The 16,197-nt window shown below is 43.7% G+C and overlaps 1 protein-coding gene across 4 annotated transcripts in view; it reads right to left on the bottom strand.

Moving 5' to 3' along the window:
- The window catches only part of MECOM (MDS1 and EVI1 complex locus), a 329,008-nt gene that overhangs the window by 15,429 nt on the left and 297,382 nt on the right, over positions 1 to 16,197 (bottom strand). The window contains exons 7-10 of one of the 4 annotated variants that reach the window (XM_015637442.1): positions 15,309 to 15,465; positions 8,652 to 10,014; positions 6,467 to 6,554; positions 3,631 to 3,657 (exon numbers count right to left, since the gene is read on the bottom strand). In XM_015637442.1, coding sequence (XP_015492928.1) covers positions 3,631 to 3,657; positions 6,467 to 6,554; positions 8,652 to 10,014; positions 15,309 to 15,465 — 1,635 coding nt within the window. The remainder of the gene's footprint in view (positions 1 to 3,630; positions 3,658 to 6,466; positions 6,555 to 8,651; positions 10,015 to 15,308; positions 15,466 to 16,197) is intronic. The other 3 variants (XM_015637443.1, XM_015637444.1, XM_015637445.1) reach the window with 3 other exon arrangements.

The following is a 16,197-nucleotide window of genomic DNA, read 5'->3' as shown; positions in this document are numbered from 1 at the left end:
CTCAGGTGATATTTTCATAAGACTACCAACTTCAGGACCTTTTTTCTGAATGACAGGAGTTAAAAGTCACATTTTCCCTTTGGTATTAGTGGGTATTTACTGGCATATATCACTGTTTTAATCCTGGTGACTTAGCTTTCTCTGAATCTTCTGCAAAATCTTCATAGTCAGTTCTGGATTTGGCTACTCACAGTAAACAGTCACAAACCCTCTTCCTGCTCACCCTTCTGCCTATGGCATTTACAGACAGTTCTTTTACTGCCACAGTTCAGGGCCCAGGGACACCCCAAGGTGAATCCACTGGTAATCTCCAGTGATTGTAAAAATCACTGTTTTGTTCCTACGCTTTCCCCTCCTCTTTTTGCAATGACTAAATGTTAACCCAGGAGATGACTTTCCTTCTTCCATCACAAAACTCCCTCTTCCAGCTGAAATAGCTCTTCCTCCTCCCAGACACCGTTAGTACCGATGGCAAAGCCAGACCTGCCTCCACAGAGCTGTGTTGGCCATGGAGATGCTGCTCAACCCACCAAACTCCTGGAGAGAGGTGCTGGTGAGTCTGTCTGTCCTGGGGGGGTTGGGTGGGTGCTCGTGGTCACCTCCCCTCCCCAGGGATGGTCCCTGGGACCACCAGGGGGGCAGGTCTGTGGCTAAAACCAGCTGTGCTTTCAGGGGGTTCTGCACCCCAACCCAACACCCAAGGGCTGAGGTGATCCCTGAATGGGGCACAGGGTGGGGGAAGCACTGTTTGACCCCAAGGACTGGATTAGTGAACTGCCATGCCCACAGAGAAAGCCCTCTGAGGAGGCAGGAGAGGGAGAAGATCCTGTTACACATTTCACACACAGCCATTGCCTTACGGACGAGTCACACGCGCTCCTAATCTGCCATCAGTGAATGACAGCGTTTTATATAGAACAGTAACTTTTGATTTACATATATAAGAGTTGTTGATTCTATCTGTGTCCAGATGTCTGGAAAAGGAAGCAGCTTTCCCCCACCTCCCTGAGAGGCTATTAACCTCCGACTGACGCAAACTAATGTGCAGTCACAATTCCCCAGCTCCGACTCAGAAATGCAGACATTACCATAATCGGCTAAAACAAGTATTTATAAACATTTCAGCGGGCAAGATACCATCAGCAGGGCCCTTGAACATTTGTCTTAAAATTTATTAACCAACCCAAGAAAAAGTGGCATAAATAAAGCGAAGGTTTGCTGTTGCTGCTTTTTAAGAATAACCTGATGATATGAAATAATCTCGCAGACAATGTCATGAATTACATGACCTCATGTTTGACAAATGCCACTCCTTCATTGCTACTATCACAAAAACAACTGACTTTATGACCAGACCTCATGGGAAAAAAAAATGTTCAAGTGTTTGCTTTCTATTTTTACTACTGTTATTTGGGGAACTCTTCAAAACCCTACAGCTAAAGCTCAGGATTTCTCCCTCCCCTAGCAGAAGTTACAATGCTGCCTCTAAAATCTGCAATTTGTGAATCATGTCATCTTGAAACTGTGTGTATTTGGACAGCCAGCCCTGGAACTTGGCTGAGTTCTATTCACGTTCAAGAGACCCATCACTTGTGGCTGAACTTTATGAAGCAGTAGCGAGAAACTCCTGCTGATGTGCAGTACAGCTCCAGAATAACTGGATTTGTATGAATGCATACAAAATGGTGGGGATTAAGCTCAGTTAACAGAATAGATCATGTCTTAAAAATAAGCCCAGTAAAACAAAAGCTTTGTCAAGGCACTCACCAAATTCCTTTCTATTTATTTGTAAAATTGTTTTAATTATTTGCCATGGTTCTTCGTATTTTCTGCCTAAAATTACAAAACCTCTTTAGAGCAACCTTCTCCTGATGGGACCAAAATGGCATAAATAGATCAAATTAATCCTGATCCATTCAAAAGATGGTGTTGTCTATTGACTTACACCATAGGGCTCCTGCCAAACAATGAAGAAAAAAATCTCAAATAATCTTGAAATATGTGGCACATGCAACTAGGAATTGAGATGGAAAGGCTTGTGTGACATAACCATGTCTCTCAAGATGGAGATTCATCCATGAATCAGCATCCTGCTCAGTCACTTCATCTTTTAAACACCTATTTCTGCTGGAGCTGCTCAAAGCGTGAGCACAGCCAGGAGACATACACTCACAAAAGGAGCAGGATGATGGAAATTTGAGGACCAAGCCAAAGCCAAGGAAATCAGACAGAAGGAACAGACTGCACTGTGTTTTTCCACTTCCCAAACCTGCTGAAGCAGAGCCACTTTTCTGAGAGCAGAGGATTAAGGGTGCCTGGACCGAATCACAAATACTACTTCTTCATGTTCTACAACGAATTTTCCCCAAGAAAATATTTGGGAACCACCTCCTGTGCTCTCCAAGTCTGGCATCTAACCCTGCCTCCTGCTTGCTGAGCCCCTGCAGCACCTCTGCTGCTCTCAGGAGTCCTTCACTGCCTGCTCAGCTCCTTCCAGCTCAAGCTCCCAGAGCATCTCTGCAGCTGCACAAAACAGCTCTTCCCAGGAAGGGAGTGGGATTAAACTCAATGTGGGCACACAAATCAAAGGCGCAGCAGTGCCAGGGGTGTGCCAAGGAGGGCAGGGAGCAGAGGGCAGGGCTCAGAGCCCATCTGCAGGGCCAGCAGCCCGGGGCAGGGACACACGAGCACAGGAGCTCGGGAAGATCTCAGCGCTCAGCTTTGCTCAATTCTGGCCTGGTGAAATCAGTCCAGGTCGCAGGGAGAGCCATGAGCAGGAGTGAGTCAGGACCCCAGCCCTGCCTCCTGGCTCCAGCTCTCCCCTCCAAAGCCCAAAGAGGGAAAATCTGGGACAAGTATTTCTGGGTTCAGCGCTGCAGCTGAGGAGCCAGTGCGGGAGCAGAACACGCAGTTTTTGGAGTTGCATCTGCAAAAGCAGTTGCTGTGGCTCTTTTTTATTTTTTTTTCTTCCCATGAGCAATTTAGATGTATTAAAAACAAGGTTTTATGAAAATAGAAGAGAAAGCCCAAATTTATCCCATAGTGCACGAAAAGCACAATTCCTGTTCGTGTAAGGAGGATGATTTAAGTACACAGAGGACAGATTTTACCTAAACACAGCAAATAAATGGGTGTTTTATTTCTACTTTAAGCACTGCAATGAGCAATTAGGCTCAAAATTTCAAAGCTATTAAAGTTACTATTAAAGTGACTAACTCCCACCAAAGTCAAGTGAGAGAGAAACATTAAATCCTCTGAGACTGTTTTTTAATGCAGATTAAATATTTATTAACTACTGCTATCTAACAAGATTTCAGCCTGAAAATTTCACTGCAATCTCTGAAGGAAAACAGCTTGGAACAATTTTGGTCACATATAAACAAAGACTGCATTCTGCAACCCTCACTCAGGTAAAGCTCCCATTGCCTTCACCAAACAAAACCAGCAGGACCAGGTAGGTAAAAATAAAGCCAATTTGACATAAGAGCATATTTATCTGCTCAGCTGCAAGACCCTGTAGGAAAGAGTGGCATGCTCCATAATTGAGAGGTAAGTTATCTTTCGTATTATATTTTTCTTATGCAATTTATTTCACAGTGATTAAATCAAAAATATAAGCAATGAACTTACCCAAATTCTTTGATCAGGCAATTGGAACTGGGAGCAAAATTGAAACAAAAACAACACATTATTCCTGCATTGGAATCCTTATTGCAATCAATCTACTTATTAAGAGTTTATTTAAAGATACTAATTTTGAGTAATTTGTTGGAAAGTGGTGTTCTCTTCCTAAAAAATACAATCTTTGTAATGGCAAATAATTGTGAAATGCCATTAAATCATCTAACTTTCATAGCTTTTGGGCACAGGGAGGAATTTTGCCCAGCCAGGGATAGGATACAGACTTCAGGGCTCATGTCTGTAAGTTCTGTTTCAGAAACCTATTTGAAAGATCCATCTGTTTGCTGTCATATTAACCAGTTATGAAATAATAAATTTATGGTCCCTGAGATAGCAATTTTCAGGAATAAATTCAACAACCAAACCACAAGCTTTTAGGACATGAACAATAAGTTTGTAAATATTTTAAATCCTGCCAGCAGAAAATGAGAATTTGAGGAACTCTCCCCACCTGTACTTTTACAGGGGTGAACAGGACTATAAAGGAAAAACAGCTTTTCTGGAAGCTGCTCCCCAGCCCTCTATAAACACCAAGCCAGATTCTGCCTTTGCAAACAGGAGGCTCCTTTCTGCTCTATTAAAGTTTGCAAGAAAGCATTTTGACATTTACTTTTTCGACAGGACATGTGCTGCTGGTTTGGTTTTCTTTTACAACGTTCCTCAGTGCCTGTTACACTCCTGACCTCTGTGTGGATGCAGCTCACACCAAGTTAAAGATGTTATCCCTCTCACCCAGGTAAGTGATGAAACCAAAGCCAGGCTTTGCCATGGACTTTTTATTCTGTGAATGAGAAATTTGGAGAAGGGGGTTCTGCAGAGCCTCTCTCCCTCCTGCCCCTGCGGGCTGGTGGCACCAGACACCTCCTCCTCCTCACAGTGATGGACTTGGTGACAGCCCTGGGACCTTCCTCAGGCACCAACAAGAGATTCAACCAGTTCCCTGGCACAAAACACCAAGGGTGGAAGCCTGACATCATTCCCATCAACAGGAAATGCCCAATGTCTCCATTTCACCCACACGCCCTCGCCTGGCTCCCAGCTCCCCAGGTAATTCAGTCACACAATGCTACATAAAAGAACATCCAATTAATTCATTTCCTTCCCAACACAGCCAAACTCCAAAGAGTGAATTTCAGCCCAGCAGCCCCTTCCCCACCCTCTGACCATCCCACCTACCACTGGCATCAGTCCAACCTGCAGCAACACCTTCAGGACCCCCAAACCCAACATCACTGAACCCCTCTGAGTTACAGCTTCTGAACAGCTAGAGAACACCAAGCAAAATAATCCTGTTTTTTCCATCTAAAATGCCCTCATTTAAGTAATTTACTCATAATTTACAGCTCCTTAGCTGCTCTAAATGAATCACTGACTTGATGGGGAGGAACCAGCCTGTTTTACAGCAGGGACAAAAAGCAGATTAAGGTATTTTCTATATTTGTGCATCAGCACTAGCTGCTACTAAAGGGGAATTTTCACTTGCTTTGCCAATTGGGCAGATCTACCTTATTAAAGGTAATTCAGCAGGAGGTGTTAAGCTGCTATTAAACCTTGCATATAAATTCTCAGTGATTTTAATACATCTTAAATTCTTATTTAATGCTTATAAATACTCACATAATGCCATAAATACTTAAGGCATGTAAATACTACTATTAAATACTTTAATACTTAGATCCAACACTGTTCAGATATCAAAATTGGAGAGGGGTGTTTTTGTGCATCTGCAACCATGTATGCAACCAGCTGCTCTTCCCAGTTCTGCAGAAGTGCCATATTTCAGAATATATTCCATGCAAGTTAGGACACAACAACGTAGGGCTTCATTGGGAACAGAAAAAAGCAAGTGGGAGCAGATAATTGGGCCTGGGAATTCAGAGGGACCTGAAGCAGAGACAGCAGCTCATGGTCCTGTGCCTAAAACACAGGATGTGTAGAGGCTGTCATTACTAAGAAGAAACAGCCCACAGCAAGGAGTTTCAAATCTGTAAATACCACAGACCATCTTATCTCAGGTGCAAGATTTAACCAAGATTTTTAGCAAAATCTCCTTGAGCAAGGAGGACAAAGACAAAATGAGGGTGTGGTGCTGGTGAAGAAAAGCAACGTACAGTTTGCACACAGAACCTCTTTCTGTACCACATACACATCACAGCTGTTAGACTGCTTTGGGACACCCTCCTAAATGTTTTTCATCCAGGACTGTGTTCTGTGAGCAAGGGAGAAGCCCTCACAAAGTGTCTCTTCAGGGATGGAGGAGCAGGGATCCCTCACACACTGCACACACTGCAGAAACCCAAAGAAACCGTGGGGCATTTGCACTGCGAGGCTTGGGAATGTCAGCTGGAAATTTTCTCTCATTTATGAGAATCCTTAAACAAAATGAAACCCTTTTTGAAGTGGGATGCTCAGCTTGGCTGGCCTTACTCTGAATCTGCATTGACTCCCTGTAGTCAGCACTGACTCTCCTTGCTCAGAGCACAGCAGAGTGCTGAAGACACGAGGGGCTGCAAATGCTGGTAGCTACCTTATGGTTTTGGAGGAAAATGGTTCTAAAAGACACATTCAGTTTGAATCTGGCTTCCTCTATAATCAAAACATGTTGTTTCATCTGCAAAACATCAAGAAGCTCAGAACAATGCTTACGCTTTTCCACCACAATGGTCCAGCAAAAACTGTGTGGTTTAGGAAATCCAAAAATGACTAAGACTGCATTCATTTCTCTGCACCTGCTTTGAAGCATCAACAAGCTTGTTTACAACATCAAAATTCCCAAAATACTTACTTGTGGATGGAACAAGAATCCTGGGGAAGGTCTCAAGTATTTCTCTTTTAAAGCTTCCAGTGGGTCAGTTAGCTTTCTTTTTTCTACTCTGTAAATGTTAAAATTAGATTTATTTGTGATGAATCAGTCTCAGGTATTAGTAATCATACAGCTACTCAGGTTTAAAACAGGCAATTACATGTCAAACAATTTGTTTCAAGGAGATAAGAATAAAAGATAAGGGAGGACACTCAAGTCTTGATTCCCACACACAGCTCATTACTGCCAGGGTGGGGCTGGGAATCACCTTTAAAGTGGATTATACCATTTATACAGGGAAAAATCCCATTTCAAAAGATTGATAACCATTAGAATAGGAACCAATGACTAACTACCAAGCACTTTTATAACAAAATAAGGCAACTGAGAAGGCTCAGCACTAAGAGGAGCGGAATTCAAGGCAACAGAGCCTTGAGCAATGGGTCCCTTGCATCTGTCCACACACAACATCACAGCCACCACCCTGGAAACCTCCCCTGTGCACAGCCAAGGTCAAGCAGGGCTCTGAGAAAGGTGGAAAGAAAGCCCACCAAGAAAGGTGGGCTTGTAGGAACACCCTGACCCTGAGGTGCCAGCAACAGATCCTGCAATTCACTCGTGGCAGCAAAACCCAGCATGGATAATTCAGAAATAGAGTGGAAATTTGAGGATTTTGTTTTTTCTGTTACTGGTGTGCATGGTTTCATGGACGAATAGTGCTGTCCAAGGCTCAGGAACAACTGGCCTCATGCTGTGCTGCCAGAATTTGTACAGATTCCATTAAAATCACAGAAATGTAGGCTCACAGAACGGTTTGGGTGGGAAGGGACCCTGACCATCTAGTTCCAACCCCTCTGCCCTGGGCAGGGGAGTCTGAAATGCAATTTAATTAGTTGGTAATGCAGGGCCATAAAACACAGATCATTATTTCCGCTGCTTCAGGCATTTAAAGTGAATATGACGCAAAGAGAACTTATGGTCTAACACAGATACCAATCTGGCATGAATAAAACCATCTCAGTAAATAGCATCATATCCTGTTTCTTCATAATGCAGACTTCTTGTCTTATGCACCAGCACTCCCCAAAAACTTTGCCCACAGCATTTCTTTTTCAAAGTAATAAATTAACATAATTTACGTGGCAGTATCCTTTTTTTTTTTAACAAGAGGCTGTAAAATCATTCATTTATATTACAGACACAAATTTTTATGGCTAATATTTCTCTAAACTAATTTAGATGCATGACTTTGACTCGTTACAGATATAAGAGCAGAAAGGGCAAAGGGGGGCTGACACGCACAGGATGCAGGTGAAATTCACATCCCAGTGAGATCCATCTCAGCTCTGCTGGGAAACACCAGGAGGTCTGGATTTTACCACTGGTTTTTAAAATCTCATCTCACTGACAGTGTGCACCTTTCAAAGCCAACAGTGAGGCTTCCATTGATTTCACAAGGTAGACCAGGGATGGGGAGCTGCACAGCCTGGTGGAGTGGAAGGGGGTTGGAATCAGATGAGCTTTAAAGCCCCTTCCAACCCAAGCCTTTCTGTGATGATTCTATGACTAAGGAGCCCACTGGTGAGGCTTCGTACACACAAGGATGCTGTGCCTTCAATTCTATAAATGAAATGCCTGAAGAAATCCACCCAGTAGTTAAATAATGGTAAAAAAGGGCAGAAATCATTCTCACACACTTTTAATACCCTTTAGGGCCAATGTGTTTCTTTGTCATACTTGTGAGAAACTCTAGAATCCAAGAGGAGCTGGGAAAGTGGAGTACAAGGGGTGCCCTGGGGAGAGGCACTGTCACCTCCAGGGGAAGCCAGAGCAGGCAGAGTTTTGGAAGAAAATGGATTTCAGGCAAACCAGTGACATCAAATAAACAAACATTCAATACCAATGCCAACTCATTTATGGGTAAGAGAATATATTCAACCTCTGCATGTCAAACTAATGACTCCCAGCAACGAGGGCTTGCTAATTGCAGCATTGCCAGTCCCATGGCTCACTTGGAGCAGCTGGGATGAGAAGAGGATGTACAGGGCAGCATGTATGCCCATGCCCTGGCACTGCAGTGGCACCTCCAGGGACACTGGGGAGGGGACAGGGTGGCAGCTTTGGCAGACCTGGCTGCCTGCACCAAAGGCAGCAGAGAGTCCTTTACCTGTATATGGGATCCATAAAGAACGGGGTGGGCCTGGCGTGCTGCAAAGAGGATTCTGAAGCTTTCCTTTGCTCGAGGTCTCCTCCTTTCTTCTCTCCAAAGACGTGGTTTTTCCGAGGCTCGGCTTGTTTCGTGCTGCTGGCTCGGCTTCGGCTGCCCATGCTGAGATCCAGAGGCTGGTCCTGGCTGGATGCAGAGGGGGCTGCTGGCTTGGAGGGGATGGGAGTAAGTGGCTTCTCCTCCTTACGTTTTATGGTGAGGTCAAAGGGAGACTCAGAGCTTCCCTTTGGGATCTTCTTAATTTCACTGGGTGATTGGGGCTCCACTTTCAAGGGTAACGGTCTCAAGTCTCTATCAGGAAATGGATACATTGATTGAGAGAATGCTGGAAAAAACGGGAGGGGAAACATGGAAGGGTAAGGTAAGGCTCCAACTTTTTTGTCTTGCAGCCCCACAAGTCCTGTTGAACCAAAGTACTTTTCAGCAATAGAAGCAATAGCCTTTATAGAATCATTCACCGCTCCTGACACCGCAGTCTGCTCCTCTAAGGATGGTGAGAAAATGGAATGATTGCTGTGGTCTTTCTTATTATTTATTGACGCCAGGCTCTGCAGAGAGCTTACTTTGTCTTTGAACATTTTACCATTTTCTTTAAATTTCTCTTTCTCACTTTCAATGTCACTTTCCAGATCAGAGCCCGAGGTGGTTTCCAGGTCACTGCCACTGGGGGTACTGACATCGTCAAGGTCAAGGTCACTACTCTCTGACTGGTCACTGAGTTTCTCATGCGGCCTCTCTTCAGAGGACCCTTCTGGTTGAAGCTCCACTGGCTTATTCTCCCCTACTGATGGTTGTTTATTTAGTGCCTTCAAAATATCCTGGGTGGCTGGCAGTATCTGAGGATTTGTCATGAGGGGACTTTGGCTTTTGTTTGTCTGATCTGCGCTCGGAAGTCCTTTAACAGGAGAACTAGTAGGTAGCAAAGGTGGCCTGTGGTACAAGCCTGAAGGAAACAGACCGGGGAAGCTAAAAGAAAATCCAGGAGCTGTTGGAAAGGTAAGACCAGCAGGATGCCTATTGGCTCCAAAATAGTCAGCAAGGCCCGGATTTGCATGATTCATATTAACCATGGACGTTTTATCCATAGCTGGGGTTCCAGGAAGAGAAATGCCTTGGCCAAAAAATCCTCCTGCTGCAAAATGGTTCTTGCCCTCACAAAATCTCCTGTGTTTATTTAAGGAAGACGTAGTGCTGAACATTTGTCCACAGTCTTTGCACTTGATTTGGGTTCTGCAATCAGCATGCATGCGCTTATGACGACAAAGGTTTGAAAACTGAGTATAGGATTTATGGCAGACCTCACCTGTATGTAAACAACAACAACAACACATCTCAGGCTTTGTGGTAATTGCCCCCACCCTCAAAGTTGTGCAAATAACACCATTTTTTACCCGCCACATGTCAATGAGGAAGCCGTAGGGAGAGGTCTGGGGACACAGATGTACAAAAGCACGTGCGCTCTCCAAAGCAACGCCCCTGAGCAGACAAACGGCAGAAGACAGCACCAAAACCCGCTCCAGCCAAGCAGAAAAGGTCTGGAATCTCTAAAAGACACACTCTCCTCGTCTGCTCTTTGCATTGCACATTCAGTACCATTATTCCAGGTTGCCCCCAGAGCCCCCCAGGAGCCACGACCCCGTGCTGTGACCCCGCACGAACCCACGGTGCTCCTGTGTGAGAGCACAGGTGTCTCCAAACAGCATCCATTTATGTCACTATTCCCATGTGGAAATGAATCATTAAAATAAATATTTGCAGGACCAGACAGAGATGAAGCTGTCTCACAGAGCTTTCACTCTGCAAGAATAGGGAAGAGGTGAAGGAAGAGACAAGCAGGTATTTCCTATTTCCAAGTATAAATGTAACAAACATTATTTTTTTTCTACTTACAATGAAAAATTTTATCTCATGGAAGTCCAGGCTAGAACCTGAAAAACCTTAGTACTCTCATATGTCCAACTGCATTTCTATTCATGCAATGCATACAGTGCTTACAGGTGCCTGCTGTAACTCTAAATTACACGTCTTAACTTTCCTAGTCTTAATATTGCTAATTTGCCTGTTGCACATGTCACAATAGACCATATTTCAACAGCAATTTCCTTTAGGAATGAAGCTTCTCTTTATTTGCACCTCTGATGCTCAGTGACAGCCTGATGAATTTCCTTTCAAACACTTCTGGATGAGAATGATTTCAGTCTCACAAATGCAGCACTTGGGAGAAAGCCTGGGAACACCCAGGGGAGCAGATCTACCTTGAGGTCAGGGCCTGATCTAGCCTGTGCCAGGCTGGAGCTTCCAGGACCCTTGCACAGTGGCAGGAGGCTGGGAGTGGTCCTGGCAGTGCAGTGAGACACGACAGAGTCACTTACATCACCGAGGCAAACAGGATTTTGCAGGCTCCTGATCTTCTGGCTGCTACAAACCTTAGGGAGCAAATTGGGGCAGCAACCAAGTTCAGAGTCTGCAAGTGGGGTTTGGAAGAGGGCAATACTTAGTTCCCCAGTGCCTTTTTATGCCCCTTCTTAGCATCCTTTGGATGAGCTGGAGCATTTGGCAAGTCCCAAGGCTGTGCTGTGTCTTGTGCTCTTCTTTATGCCAGAATTTGTCTGTACCACTGCACTACTTTGCTTCTAACAGTATCAGTTCCAGACTTGTTTAAAAACAAAGCAGCACCACTATCAGCAAGCACTGTTATCCCTCTGCAATAAATCCTTTATTTTTTTTCCTTTTTTCCCAGTCAGGAAAAAGCATGTGGCCACTTTATTTTTATTTAATTTGTGTTATATCATAAACTCTCATCTTTCACACATCAAAGCCGCACAACAATACGCATTGTGTATTCTGAGGCCTTTTTAACAATCATTTTCATGATTTGAGACAGCCTGACATAATTTACAATGGCTCTATTTTAAGGCTGCAGAGGAAACTGAATTGAATGTATCCCATCCTGCACTCTTGGTTCCCATGAACTGCAATCACGTCCTCTAACTTCCACTCGCACCGGGGCCCACGCTAACCTTCCTGCTCCTCCAAATCCCTGCCCTTGAGAAAATCCACCACTTGTTGTCATCTCCTAACTGTTTACCTCTTCAGCAGCCTGCTGATATCTCACCAACAATGCTCCTATTGTTCCCGGGCCTGATCCTGCCCCATCCACCCGTTTTTCCCCTGCTCACATCCCACACTGACATCCCTGCGACAATTCGTGGGGTAAAGGGTGCAGGATCGGGCCCAAACACAGGAAATTTGCAGTGCAGTAATTCAGGAAGAAGGTTTGTCTCTGTGGATCAGTTACTGTTCCTGCTGGAAACCTTCATTCACAAAGAAAGGCAAGAAATTAGAGAGAGAAAATCAAAAATAAAGCAAAAATAGAGAGGGAAAAAATATAGAAGAGAAAGAAATGAGAGAGACAAGAAGGATAAGAAGAGATTATTCTGGTTTCTTGAAAATGTCTGATTTTCTTTTGTTAAGTAGTTTTTGTCCTTTTTAAAAATAATTTATTTGCCTATTAAACATATTTTTTTTAATTTAATATAGAATTATTTATCATTCATTTTTGCAGTTATGAAGCCCTTATCTTTCTGCAATTTTCTCCTAGTTTTAACCTAATTGCAGGCATAAGATTTCTGTTCCACCAATCCAGGGTACAGAATCAAGCCCCTTACCTTCACTGCTGAAGTTTTACACAGTAATTTCCCCCAGCTCCCATCACATTGATCACAACAACCAAAATTAAACTGACCCAAATGGTGACTCCAGTGTTGCACCCATGGGCTCACACAAGCTCCATCTTGGATATTATCAATCTACTCCTCTCCCATGTGTAAAGCAGGATATAAATACAGTAATATGTATTTTTCCAGAAAAAGAAATATCTCAAATGCATGCATTTCCAAGGATAGGCTATTGTAAAATTAAAAAGAAATCATGTTTTATGGACTTTTGACCTTCTACCAGGTTGTGTTGAGATCCTGCTTATTCACATGGCTTTATTAGAGATAAAGCTTTGATCAGGTTGGCTGGAGGTTGGAAAAGGACTGAAAAGAAGGGTATTGGCACAGATTAGATCTTCCTAAAATCTGGGAAGTTCTCCCTTCAAGAACACTGCTACATTATTAAACTATTATTGTCCGTTAATATATTCCAAATTCAACAGAATCAAGAAATATTCTACTCTGGAGAAAAGAAAAAATATGCACTTAAAATTTTAAAATATCCTTACAGGCTATTAAGGGACATGCAAATTACTAATTTGACTAAATGCATTTTATCTCAGTTTTTAAACTAAATCAAATCAATAATGGCAATACCATTAAAATACATAAATATTTACTATTACAATCTCAGCAAGCAATTAACAGCTGTACCAACAATTTACCTTTTTGAGCATGGAAGTTATGTAAGACTATGTAATGAGCCTTGCTGAAGGTGCCTCTTGCATTCAACAGGCATTGTATTTTATCCACAGGCTCTAAGGGCTGGCCAAGAAATTCTGTGCCCAGGTGGAAGGAAGCTCTTGCTCCCTGGAGTTCTCTTCCTCTTGGGGACTGTCACCTGAAGCACAGCATCAGTGACATGCACACCCAAAGCCACGGGGACTCTGGAGGAGTCTCTGTGTCCAAACTGACTGTGACACCTCCATGGATATTCCCAAGAGCCAGGATTAAATCTGTGTTGTAAGATCTACCTCCTTTTCATCACATGACTTAAACTTTAGTAGATGGGGGGGGTTGGTTATCAACTTTAATTGTTTCCATGTATGAAAGCAACAGAAGCTGGGTTTGATTTCTGCTGTTACACCTTATTACACCCTTTAAATCTCGCTGCTGTACTTTTAAGCAACTGACTTGTGAGAGAAACTTCCCTCCTTGCAGCTTTTATTGCTCTACAGACCTCAGGTTTAACACAAACCCCCAGTCTGGCTCAAAAAATTGCAAAAAATTAATCTCGTGCCTGCGCACACTCTATGGTGATTGTCTCTGGACCCCAAATTAGCCAGCAGTTAAGTTTGCATATTTTCTGCTTATTAAAAAAATTACTGTAAGTACTATTTAGAATATGTTCAGTCTATTATGGCATGTGGTTTCTATTTGGGGAGGCTGGAGATTTTGTGAAGGCAGTCAGTAATTACCTTAGTGTTGGTTAGTTTTCACTCAAGCTTGGGCAGCACACTGTAATAAGAGACAGTTGCCATAAACAGACTGGTAGGAGTAAATCATGGTGTGTGGCCTTCTGGTGGAAAGCAGATATCTGCTCTAGGTGACCCTACCTCCCTCTCACAGCTCGGCAAAGCCACCAAACATGTGGTCTCCAAAGCTTTTTGTTCTGCAATCACACGGCTGTTATCCCTAGGCTGCTCCATGGGGTTTCACCCCTCATGCTACATGTGAAGAACACCAGTTGTTGTTTTGGTTTATCAGGAAAATAGCAAAAAAAGCATTTGAGAGATTATTTCGTTCATGGGAGGTTCCACTTAAGAGACTTTACGTAGGATGTTGCTATAGACCCACCTGGGATGTCCCTACCTAACTAAAAGTTAGTTTTCTAATTAAGTGTAATCATTTAATCTGCAATCAGCTTTAAAAATCATTAGTGATATTTAATATTGCATCTATTTATACATTTCCTCATTGAAGGAGTCAGAAGCAAAAGTATTCCTAATCCAATGGCAGGTTACAGATTTTGCACTAATGACTTCTTTAAGCCAATACTCCTCCTCTTGAGGAAATATATTGGCTTGTGGCCAATGCTTTTCACAGGTGTGGTGCAGACATTTCAGTAAATTATTGTTGAGAGCAGCAAAAGATTGAGAGGTTTAGCAGACAAGTAGAGGAGATGGTCAAGGTACAAGTCACAGCAGGTGCCTGAAAAGGTTGTGGTGGAGAGCAGCACTACCAAGAACAATATTCAAACATATTTTCTGCCTCTGCTTCCCTGGTGAAAGGAACCCTTCCCAGGCAGGGTCTGGCTCAGCAGCAAATGCCACCTGTGAAGTGCTGAGGATCCCATTTAAGCCCAGTACAGAGCCAGGCTCACATCCAAGGAAAGTTTAATTGCTGGAGAAGCTGTGAGTGAAGATCTAACAGATCAACTCAGTCCTTGAACTTTGGGCATGCCAAGGAGCATTGAGGAAGGTGGCAAGATGAGTCTCACTGCCTCTGGGATTTGTTTTCCAACTCCAGCAAATCATGGCATCTGCTGTGGAGATTCTGCAGCCCAAAATGTCCTCCTAAATCAGGAGGAGAGCAGCCAGCTCAGCATGGTGCAGGGCAATGAGGCTGCAGCCACCGAGCCTGGCACGGCTCCTTCTGGCTAAATCCCACTCCTCACTGTGCATCTGTGCGCGGAAAAACATCCCCAGGACAACAGGTACTCATTTCTACAGCACACAGTGTCTGTCTGAAAAGGAAAATCACATGAAAATAACTCCTTGCAGTGGACCACGAGTTACCCAGAGCTCATGCAGGAACTCGCAGCCCTTGAGACACGGGTGGGAAATTCAAAGGGAGCAGAACACAACCTCCTGCTTCCAGACTGCGCTGTTTACAGCAAGAGAAACAACACTTAATCAAAGACACTTAGTTAAAGACTTACATATGAAAGGTTTGACACTGCTGTGGATGTGTTTATGCTGTTTGAGGCCTGAAGAAGTGGCAAAGGTTTTGCCACACTCTGGACAAGCGTGAGCACGAGCCCCCACATGCTGGGAACGAATGTGCCTCTGGAGGTTGCTGGGGTCCGTGAAAACCTGCTAGGAAATGAGTACTGATTAACCAAGAAACTTGACTGCAGAAGAAGACAGTTATTACAAGTCTTTTAAAATTCAAACCTTGGAGCGATTTCTGGGAGTATTCTAAGATTAAAACCATCACTAATGGCCAGCAATGGGAGCTGTGCCTGCAGGAAGGGGCCTCAGTTTCCCAGGATCACCCAAGTGTTGTGTGGGTCTGTTAACCCCTTTGCAGCAGATGCATTTGACTTTGCCACTAGAAATTGCACATTTGAGGTCAGGAACTTCATGGGAAAATGTGGCTGCTTGAAACCTCTAAGCGTTATTGCAATAGAAATACTTTATACTGATATCTCAGTGTGTGACAACAAGTAATGCTGTACACAACCCAGAGCTAGAAACCAGGGCTTGGTTACATCTTATAAAGTGTCAGCTCAATAAGAAATTCCCATTATTGCAGCAAATCTACCTAAAACCACGTAAGTCCTCATACAAAAGGGCCGAGCTTTGGAAATCTGATAAAAAGCAATGCAGAGTACCACATCCTATATAAATAATCCCCACAGCAAGCCCAGTGCTGGGAAGTGATGGAGATGCTTTAGAGATGAGAATTGTACTCAGTGCAGGGGTGCATTGCTATTGCTTATTTTTGATTTATATTGCAGTAGTGTCCTGGAGTTTCTGGTCCCAGCAGCTGGCACACAGCCCAGGGAATCCTCTGCCCTGTGTTTCCCTGGGGGTTCTCACCCCTCA

This window comes from Parus major, chromosome 9, assembly GCF_001522545.3.
Source record: "Parus major isolate Abel chromosome 9, Parus_major1.1, whole genome shotgun sequence".
In the NCBI taxonomy this organism is placed as follows: domain Eukaryota; kingdom Metazoa; phylum Chordata; class Aves; order Passeriformes; family Paridae; genus Parus; species Parus major.
This window is presented reverse-complemented; position numbering and strand designations above follow the sequence as displayed.